This window comes from Passer domesticus, chromosome 23, assembly GCF_036417665.1.
Source record: "Passer domesticus isolate bPasDom1 chromosome 23, bPasDom1.hap1, whole genome shotgun sequence".
In the NCBI taxonomy this organism is placed as follows: domain Eukaryota; kingdom Metazoa; phylum Chordata; class Aves; order Passeriformes; family Passeridae; genus Passer; species Passer domesticus.
In genome coordinates this window covers 6912894-6922958 of record NC_087496.1, presented here as the reverse complement: position 1 = coordinate 6922958, position 10065 = coordinate 6912894, and the positions used below count along the sequence as shown (strand labels likewise).

Below are 10065 nucleotides of genomic sequence, written 5' to 3'. Positions count from 1 at the left end.
TTCTCTGGCAGGCAGGGCAAGGCACTTCCTAAATCCCTCGGCAAACACGAGAGCAGCGGCCGCCGCTCCCGGCGGGAGGAATATCCACAGCTCGGGGCTGCCCCTGGCAGCAGAGCCGCCAGCGGAGCCCGCGGGTGTGCCAGGGTGGACACAGCTGCCACATCCTCCACCCTAAGGTGGCACAGCCCGGCTAAAGGAGAGAGCTCCCTCTCCACGGGCACTGCTGGCAGCCCCTCGCCCGCCGAGTGTGCCAGGAAGCACTCACACCGCCCGTGCAGACAGGTCTATTCACAGGAGAGCCACACACGCGGGGCAGGGAGGCGTCCCCAGCCAGCACGGCCAGCTGCTGGCATGGGCTGTGTGCCCCCGGGCCTGGCTGGGTGCTGTGCCCAGCCACCACCATGCCACCCCTGGCGCCAGGCCAGGGCACTTTGCAGGGGCTGGTTCCAGAGCTCGGGGGCAGCCGCAGGTCCCTGGCTGCACGGACAGTCCAGGGAGGTGGGGGTTGGCTGGTGGCATCGTGTCCTGGCAGTGGCTGTGCCAGCCGGAGTGGCACAGTGTCCATCCTGCCCTTAGTCGTTCTCGCTCTGCAAGGGACAGAGAGGAGAGCGGGGTGGGTGAGGTGCCCCCAGCCCAGCCCCTCTCCAGGGCCGCCCTGCCCTGCCAGCTCACCTCCATTTTGCTGTAAATCCAGCTGAGGAGCTTCGTCACACGTGTGTACACCCCGGGCTTGTTCTTCTGGCCACATCCTGTCCCCCAGCTCGTCACCCCGGCCACATACCAGCGGCCATCGTCCTCGCACACCAGGGGCCCTCCGCTGTCACCCTGCTCAGGGGGGCAGAGCAGTGAGGAGGGGGGACAGGAGAGGCCCCTCTGTGGGCACCCAGAGCGGGGCAGCTGTGCCCGCAGCCCCCAGCTCACCTGGCAGGCGTCCTTGCCTCCCTGCAGGTAGCCGGCGCACATCATGCGGGGGGTGAGGTAGCCCTCGTACACCTTGTCGCTGTTGCAGATCTTGTAGTCGATCAGCTTCACCTCGGCCTCCCGCAGCTTCGGGGACGTGTTATCTGCAAGGCAGGAAGAGCTGTGGGGCAGGGGGGGCCTCGCCATCCCCCCACCCCGGCCCCTCACCAGCGAGGGAGGAAGCGGCTGCTTCTCTCGGGTCTCATTTCTGCAAAGCTGAAATTGCTGGCAGGGCAATCCCTGAGTTATCCCGGCGGGACAGCCCCGTGCTGGGGCAGGGGCTGCCTGCGGGGAGCCACGGTCCTGCCTCACCTTCGTTCTCCCTGGTCTTGCCGAAGCCGGTGATGAAGCAGGACCGGCCGGTCTGGAAGCGCTGGCCGTGCATGGGCAGGCAGGCGGGGCGCACCTGGGCTGCAGGAGCCGCGATGGGAGCGAGGGTGACTCACCGGGGCACAAACCAGCGCAGGGAGGAGCGTGGGCGCAGGAAAGGCTGCCCACCTCATCCCACCCCCCTCCCTGCCCATCCCACCGAGTGGGGCTGGGGGCTCAGCTGAGCCCACGGCTGCGGGTGCCAAGGTGGCCACAGCAGAGCTGGATGTGTTTAAGAACAGCCTGGATGTGGCACTCAGTGCTGTGGTTTAGCTGAGGTGTTAGGGCATGGGTTGGACTCGATAATCTTTAAGGTCTCTTCCAACCCAGGGATTCTGTGAATTCTGTGGATGCTCCAGCCGGCAGCAGCCCCCCACACCCCACGGCTCCCAGGACACACCTCTCAGCCCTGCCCATCTCCCTGTGCCCCAAACCCCAGCCAGCCAAGCCCAGGTGAGCTGGGTGACCTCACCTGAGAGCGTCAGTGGCCTGGAGAGCTTCATGAGGGCGATGTCGTAGTCGTCGTGGTCGTCGCTGTAGTTGGAGTTGATGATGACCTGGGACACGGGGATGCCCTCCATGGGCTGCTTCAGGTCCGACACCCCTCCGTACACCTTCCAGTCGTCCAGGATCTTCATGCTGTTCCTGGCAGGGCGAGACGGGGCGGGAGGGAGTGAGAGCCGGGCCTGGCGCTGGGCTGGGTGCCCGGGCTGGCAGCAGCACTCACATGAAGAAGCAGTGGGCAGCGGTGAGCACCCACTGGGCGTCGATGATGGTGCCCCCGCAGATGTGGATGGGCCCGTACTGCACGCTGACCTGCCAGGGCCATTTGTTCACAGAGGTCTCCTTCCCACCGATGATCCGGCCAGAAATCCTCTGCCCGCAGGCTGGAGGGGACAGCAGGGCTGGGGGAAAGGCTCGGGGGGACACACACAGCACCCCCACCACCCACAGGAGCCACACACACTGCAGGGAACGCAGTGTTGGTGCTTTTCTGCCACCCAGAACGTTTGAAGATGTCCCATTTGCCCACTCCTGTGCTGGGAAGGGGGGAGAGCGCTCCCAAGCCTGTGGAAAAGGGACCCACCCTCGGCTGTGTCCTAGCCAGTCCTTACTTGTGCATCGCAGGGAGACGTACTTCCCCGTGAGACACTGGGAGCTGCGGGAGAGAGGAGGGAGAGGCAGCCTCAGCCCCGTCCCGGGGGCACCAGGGCAGGGGCAGGGCAGCAGCTGAGCCTGGTACCTGTTGAGGCTCTGCTGGATGGTCTCTCGCTCGTCAGTCACCGTGAGGCTCTTGCCAGAGACTCGCAGGGGGATGAACTCGGTCTGGGACGCGCTGGGAGGGGAGAGGACAGGCAGTGAGGGTCCCCCCGTGCGGGCACTGCCCGCCTGGTGCCTGCCCCGTGCCCAGAGCAGCGCTGCACACGCCGCCTTCCAGTGGGAAAACACAGCACGGGGGCAAACAGCACGCCAGACCCCGCACCCCGTCAGGGCAGGGCTTTGGCAGGGCCCAGCAGCCCAGCAGCACAGGCCACCCTGCAGGAATTACTTCTGAAACCCCAGCTGCCGGCAGGTTTTCCTGGAGAGGGACTCGTCCCAGTCGCTGCTGCACACCGGCAGCCACTGGCTCTCGGTGCTGGAGTAGACGTGGAGCAAGGACTCCTCGGATGAGAAACGCACTGTGGGATGGAGCGGGAGGGTCAGGGTGCTCCTGGGGCTGTCCCCACTGCCGCCACCCCGCTGCCGTGCCTCACCACAGCCCAGCTCGTCGCTCCTCTGGGAGCAGTCGACGACGCCGTCGCAGCGCACGGCGCTGTCCTTGCAGCTCTCTGCTGGCTCCTTGTACAGGATGCCCGTCTGCGACCTCCAGAACATGACTGGAAGCAGGAGAGCACCGCGCTGAGGCCAGGGCTGGCCACGGGTGAAGGGCTGTGCCCCACCTGGCTGGGCATCTGGAGGCGTGCCGGGCACAGGAGCGTTGCCCATCACTGGGTGTGAGCGTGAGGCGTGTTTGAGCAAGAGTGAGGAGCTGCTGGGCACGGGGCTGGGGGAGGACTGGCCCCCCTGAGCACCCCCAGCTGCTGCAAGCCCCTCTCCCTTCACCCGCAGGAAATGCATTCAGCCTGGGAGTGCTTCAAGCCCACGGCTGGAGAGTGGCAGCTGGAGGGTTAAAGGCATTCCCCGGGGTCTGTGCCCCTCCTGCCTGTGGACCAGGATTTGTCTTGGGGAGGGCAGCTGTGGGTGCTGCTGGGTGCCCTGCTGCCCACCAGGGTGAGCCCAGCAGAAGGAAAGCCCAGCGCAGCCCCAGCCCCCAGTACTGGCCCCAGCCCGGGCAGCAGATCTCCTCTTCCCCTTCCCCAGCTCCCGTCTCTCCACCAGATGTCAGGAACACCCAGGGAATGGCAGGAGCACATCCCTGTCTCCGGGTTCCCTCTGGCACTTCCCAGCGTGGGCATCCCCAGACTCTGCTGCCCCCCAGCTCCTCTGAGACCCCTCCAGGAGCCCCCCACTCACACAGCAGGATGAGGGCCACGAGCAGCACGATGAGCACGGAGACGCAGAAGATGAGCGCGAGGCGCCGCTGGCTCATGCACGGAGCTCTGAACATGGAGGAGCCTGGCAGCAGGGCAGAGGCAGGGTCAGGGGCAGCTGCCTGCTGGGGGCCGTGCTGCCCACCCCAGGGCTGTGGGAGAGCAGGGCCGTGCACACCCCGGTGGTCTCTGTGCCCTCCCTTGCCCCCCACACCCCTCACAGCCCAGGGAAAGTCCAGCCCGCGGCTGGCTGTGACCTCCCTGCCTCCCTCCATCCCTCCCCAGCCTGGGAGGCACCAGGGCCACGGGTCACCCTGGGTGCCATCCTCACGTGTGCTGTCACAGGCCGAGCAGGGGCTCGGGGCCGGGCCGGACTCGGGGCTGTAGGGTTTGAAGCTGATGCCCAGGACGTTCTCTCTCGGCGGCGGAGCTCGGGCACCGAAGATGCTGCTGGCCGTGGAGACATGGAGCAGGCTGGGAGGGACACTGCTGGGCGAGGCAGTGCTCTGTGGGCAGAGGGGACTGTCACCAGCAGTGGCTGCTGCCCACCAGAGTCCCCCAGCTGCCAGCTGTGGAGGGGAAAGCAGCACAGAGAGGGAGCTGAGCCCCCCTGGCACCACAACGAGCCTGCTCCTCACAGAACCACGAGCCTCACGGAGAGCCACCACTCTCTCTGTGCCGGAACCTGAGCCACATCCCACCCAGGATGGCCAAATTCCTCCTTGTCACTGGGTTTCTCCCCTTCAGGCAGCTGAACCTCCCAAAGGCAGCCCTGTGAGCCCAGCAATCAGCCGGGTATTTGGCATCGTGACAGTCACGCCGTGGCCCAGTTCCACGGGGCCAGTGCCCCAATTTATGCATCTATCCTTAATTAGCCATTTGAAAAATACAGTGCAATTTCCAGCTGTCATTTAGTAACACTTAATAATCGGTGTTTTCCAAGCCCTGAAACGTCCTGCACCCTGGAATGCTGCTCTGCAGTTGTGTCACTCCTGATCCATGAATTCACAAAAGAATGTGTATCTGTTTCCTTTCCTCAAAATACACTCTTCCAAATGCTCCCTTGGCGACAGAAGCCAGAGCATCTCATTTTCCTCCAGAGAGGACCTGTGAACAAACCCCAAAATAAATGCTGTTCCTCTACCTTTTGTAGGATGGATGGGGCTTGGAGGAACCTGGTCTGGTGGGAGGTGCCCCTACCCATGGAAGGGGGCTGGGACTGGGTGAGCCTTCAGTCCCTTTCCATCCAAACCATTCTGGGGAATGAGGACTTCTGAAGGGGAGCTGCCACCCTGCAGGGACAGGGATGGGCTCTAAGACGTCCCTCTGGGAGCCTGTCTCTGGTTTTGGGCCCTGCACTGCTGCAGATCACCTTTCTCCATGAGCAGTCATCCCTTTCCCTGCCAGGCTGGCGAGGAGCGCTCGGGCTGGAGCTCTGGAGCGGGCAGGGACGCGGGCACAGTGGGGACACTGCTGGGAGCCCCTCGCCCTTCCAGCTGGCTTTTGTCCCCGCTCGTGTTTCCTGCCGGGAGCCAGGAGCCCTAATGAGCAGGTGGAGAGGCTGCTGGCGCTGTGTGAACGCGCTGTGCCCTCCCCGGCGAGGCGCTGCTGCGACTTCCTGGGCATTATCCGTGAGTCACGGCCGGCGTGGCCACGCGTCCCAGGGAGCTCCGAGCCTGGGACACACCTGTGCTGCACAGCAGAGACACCCTGCACACCAGAGACACCTGTGCTGCACACCAGGACACACCTGTGCTGCACACTGGAACACACCTGTGCTGCACACTGGGACACCCTGCACACTGGGACACACCTGTGCTGCACACTGGAACACACCTGTGCTGCACAGCAGAGACACCCTGCACACCAGGGACACCCTGCACACCAGGACACACCTGCCCTGCTCGGGCCGTGCCTGCCGAGCCCATCCCCGCAGAGCCGCAGCCACACCACCCCGGGCTCTGAGCCACCCCCCTGACCAGCAGCACCCCCGGCACAAACCTCCTCCCAGCCCGCGGGCCTTGGCACAGCACCCTGCTGTCCCCCGGCCATGGGGAGCCGCCTCCCCACCCGTGTGGAGCTCCCCAGCTCCTGTGCGCGGGGAGGAGCGGGGAGAGGCACTTTCTGTTTCACTGCCTCAGCCCCACTCTCACCCCTCTGCGCCAGCCTGGACCTGCTCCAGCTTTCCCCACACCCGGATTTCCCAGCCCTGCCTCCTCCCGAGGGTGCCAGGGAGCCCAGGAGAGCCCCTCAGTGCTCTCCTCGGGGCTGGCAGGGCTGGGGGTGCCCTGCAGTGCCCTGCCCCAACGAGCATAATGCCCTTTGTGGGGCATCCCTGGTACCCTCAGTGCCCGCTGTGGGTGACAGCCAGAGCTGTGGCAGGTCCTGAGCAAAGCAATGTGGGGATGCCAGGAACCTTCCCTGGGAAAAGGATTTCTCCTGCCTGCGTTGAAATGAGGTTTCTGTAAATACCCTTTTCCCTGGCATTTGTGTGCTGTCTCCACGTCCGATGTGTCACATCTCACCCTGCAGCAGCTGTAACCCTTTGCTTATCAGAGCAGCAGCACTGCAATCCTCCAAAGGAGAAGCCTCTCCACCACACACAGAAAACACAGCCCAGGGAGCCAGCAAGGCTGGGTGCTGCAGCACTCCCACCTGCACTGTGCAAACACATCAAATTAACGCCGAAACGTGCCACAGGTCAGGCTGCTCTGAGCGCTCCTCAGCAGGCAGCACATGCCCTTCCTTACACTCAGCTGCTTATTTCCTTCAGAGTCTTCAGTCTGAATAATTCTGCGGGCTGCCAGGAAGGGTAACAGAGCTCCTAGCACGGGTGAGCAGGGCAGGGCCACTGCAGCAGGGAGAACAGCGGTGGTTTGGCACGGATGTTTCTGCCGGGGAGAGTGCATGACCCCGCTGAGCGAGCGATGCCTCCTGCCCACAAAACCTTTACTCATCCCTCGCTGGCTTTTGAGTAAAAGTCAGAGGCAGGGCCGAGCCCGGATCACGGGCGCCGCTGCGGTTTGAGCCCTTTCCCCGCCGGCCTCTGCTGCTCCAGCAGCCTCAGGGGTGCCCCACGCAGAGCTGTGGGGAGGGGGCACGGCCAGCCCCGGCCTGGCACAGCGCTGGCTTTCAGGGACACTGAGGACACTCCTGGCCAGCTTTGCTTGTCTTGCAGTGAACACCGCCTGTCTGCATCTCTGCTGAACCTGTCGGGAGTGCAAACACCACCTCACACCCTGTCCCTGCTCCAAAGGTCAGAGCAGAGTGGGCAAGGCGCCCAAAGCCAGGGCAGCAGCGCTGAGGTGCCCGTCCCCTTCGCACTGTGCACTGACCTCCCTCCACACCCTGACGTGGAGGGAAGGCCCCCAAACCAAACCCAGGGCAGGACAAGCACCAGGGGAAAGGTGATGCTGGGCTGGAGGCTGCAGGAAGGCAGCCAGCAGGCAGCCGCAGTTTCGGAGTGGGAGGGAAAGCGGAAGCCAGGGAACACCTGGGTGTTGCAACCTGACCCAGGGCCCAGTCCCGGAGGAGCAGAAGGACAGAGCTCCCAAAAACCCGGAGCATCGAGAGGGGAGGGAGGCAGGCTGGCTTCCATGAGCTGCCTCAGATCCTCCTGCCCCAGCTGAGCCTGCCCTCAGCATGGCTCCAGCCCTGTGCCCAGCCTGGGAACTCCTTCCCCTGCTTGTGGAGCTCCCATTGTCTGCGGGCAGCTCAGCCAGCACACAATGCAGACATTGTCCTCTCCAGGGACAGGGGCGTCCCCAGCCTGTGAGAGACACTAATCCCTCTGGGTGACAGCATCCTGCTCCAGTGCCACTGCTGAGTGAGGTCTACCTGGGAGGGGACAGAGCCCAGCACAGAACAGGGTGAGAGGGCACTGCCAAGCCCCTGGCACACACAGCAGTGAAATCCCAAAGCCAGCCAGTGCCACTCTGCAAGGGCAGGTGACCAGCTGTCGACTGAGCCAGCCTGACGTGGACAGGGACAGCTCATCCTGTGCCAGGGTGGGCACCCTTTGGGCACAGACCCGAAATGTTCCAGGGGCTGGGTAAGCACCGCTCACCTCGCTCCGCAGAGGGGCGAACAGAGGCCTGGAAGGACAAAGAGACACTGCTGCCATTGCAGAGCCACGGGTGGCTCCTGGCACTCCTGGTGGCCCATTTAACCCAAGTGACAATGGCAAGATGGCTCAGTGGGGTTGTCCAGTATTGGGCAATTGTCTCTGCATGTGGCCGTGCCAGTTCCTGCCCCACTATCACCAAGGCTCAGCGATGCCACCCTGCTTTGGGGCCACCCAGAGCTGCGAACGCTCTCCCTCTCCTCAGGGCCAGCCAACACCCAGCACGAGCCCGCTGTGCCCCTGCCCCTGGCACCCCCAGGCCAAGGGGCAGGAAGAGGACGGTGTCAGAGCTGGCTGTGCCTCCCCGGGGCCCCAGGCACACCGCCACCGCCGCCTTTGTCCCGGATGTCGCTGGCACGGCCGGCGCTGCTCAGCACGGTAATTACCCGCTGCCTCGCCCGGTGCCCGGCCGGGATGGATGTTTTCCTCATGACAGGATGCTCAGCAAAGCCCCACATCCAGGGCTGAGCCGGTCCCAGTCCGCCCAGCCCAAAAGGGCGCAGGGAAAACTGCCTGGAGAGGGGAGCAGCAGGGCTGTGCCCACCAGAGGAAAGTGCCGGGGGGCTCAGAACGTGCCAAGCAGCACCAGATCCCTCTGGCAGCACCAGATCCCTCTGGCAGCACCAGCTGGTCCCCTCAGGTCACAGCTCCAGTGTGGCAGAGCGCCCGGGAGCCCTGTGTGCCAGCACCAGGGATGCTGCTGGCCGCCCTCCCTCCAGCTGCCGAGGGATGCCGGAGGCAGCAGCTCCCCCGGCAGCTCCCCCGGCTCCTTCTCCCTCCGGCTGCCGCGGAGAACAGCCGGGAGAGCAGCGGGACAGAGCGGTCCCTCCTCCGCAGCCCAGGGGAGCGCCCCGCGGAGCTCCGCACTTACCGGGGAGGTTTTGCCGTCCATGGGCCGGGATCGGGGCTGGGCTGGGCTCAGAGCCGCGGCACGGCCATGCCAGCAGCGCGGTGCCGAGCAGGGCCAGCTCGGCGGGGCCGGGGCCGGGAGGTGTTTGGCGAGCGGGCTCGTACGTCAGTGCCAGCAGCAAACCTGTCCGACCTGCCGCCCGGCTCCGCCGCCGCTTTCCCAACACGACACCTGCGCTCTGCCGGCCGGCCCGGGGACGCGGGGCACGGCCAGGGGGCCCGCAGAGCCGGGCAGACCCGGCCCCAGCGAGCAGCAGCTCCCCGCTGCCCTCCTGGCTCACCCGAGCCCCCCTTCCTCCCCTCCGTGCCCCCTCTCACTCTCCTGTCCCGGGGATGCTCAGCCATGCCCAGCCAGGAGAATCTCGCTGCTGTGAGTCAAGAATTCCCTGTTCCAAAGGAAATGAAATGCCGTTTCCCTCTGGTTTCTCTAGAGGCCTTTTAATTCCTTTGCTGATGGAGGCAATGCTTCTTCCAGGAGCCAGCAGAGCCTCCTGCCTGCCCTGCAGGCACAGCCTGGGGGATGCTCTGCTTGGCCAAGGACTCAGGGAGAAACAGGTGAAAATTCCTGGATTAAAGGAGAAAAGCCTAGCTTCATCCTGTGCTTTCTGAGAGCCAGACCCACCACCCTCAGTGCCACAGGTTTCTCCTGGCATTGTTCTTGGTGTAAGTCCCTCGTCCATCCAGCTCCCCACCCACACCAGCTCATCAGAAGGGCAGAGATGAGTAGGGACATCCAGGCTTGGAGGATGCCCCTTCCTTCTGAGGCTGGGAAGTTTGGGCTGGATCCCTCTGACCCCTCCTGCTCCCAGCTCCCAGAGGGGTTCTGGGCCAGCCCTCACTCCACAGCACACTCCTCTGCAGTTTTCACAGGCAGGAGTGGTTTTTGGGGTTTTTTGTTTGCTTTTTGTGCCTCGGCAGGCTGTGCCTGCTGAGTGCCAGGGGTGGGCAAGCACTGAGCTGCACCCCCAGGCAGCCCTGAGCCAGCTGTGCCCTCCTGAGCTGCTGAGGCCACTCCAGAAAGGGATTCTCAGAAAGCAGCTCCAGGAGCCATTCATTGCTTGCTGCAAAGCCACGTACAGACAGCAAGTTCCAGGGAACAGAGAACAGTGTGCCTTGACCTCAGCAGCCTGACGGTAAATGTCAGCATGCACACAGCTCCCGGGTGAAATCCTC

The 10065-nt window shown here is 64.4% G+C and overlaps 1 protein-coding gene across 1 annotated transcript; it reads right to left on the bottom strand.

Moving 5' to 3' along the window:
• TMPRSS13 (transmembrane serine protease 13) lies at positions 1-8875 on the bottom strand. The gene is made up of 13 exons (XM_064397549.1): positions 8855-8875; positions 4192-4366; positions 3844-3945; positions 3084-3206; positions 2879-3008; positions 2573-2665; positions 2445-2488; positions 2057-2216; positions 1802-1974; positions 1273-1371; positions 922-1064; positions 673-825; positions 1-587 (listed from the first exon to the last, which is right to left on the bottom strand). Exons 1-13 carry the CDS (start codon positions 8873-8875, stop codon positions 573-575), a joined length of 1431 nt encoding a protein of 476 aa, XP_064253619.1. The 3' UTR covers positions 1-572.
• Between the last annotated feature and the right edge of the window lie 1190 nt (positions 8876-10065).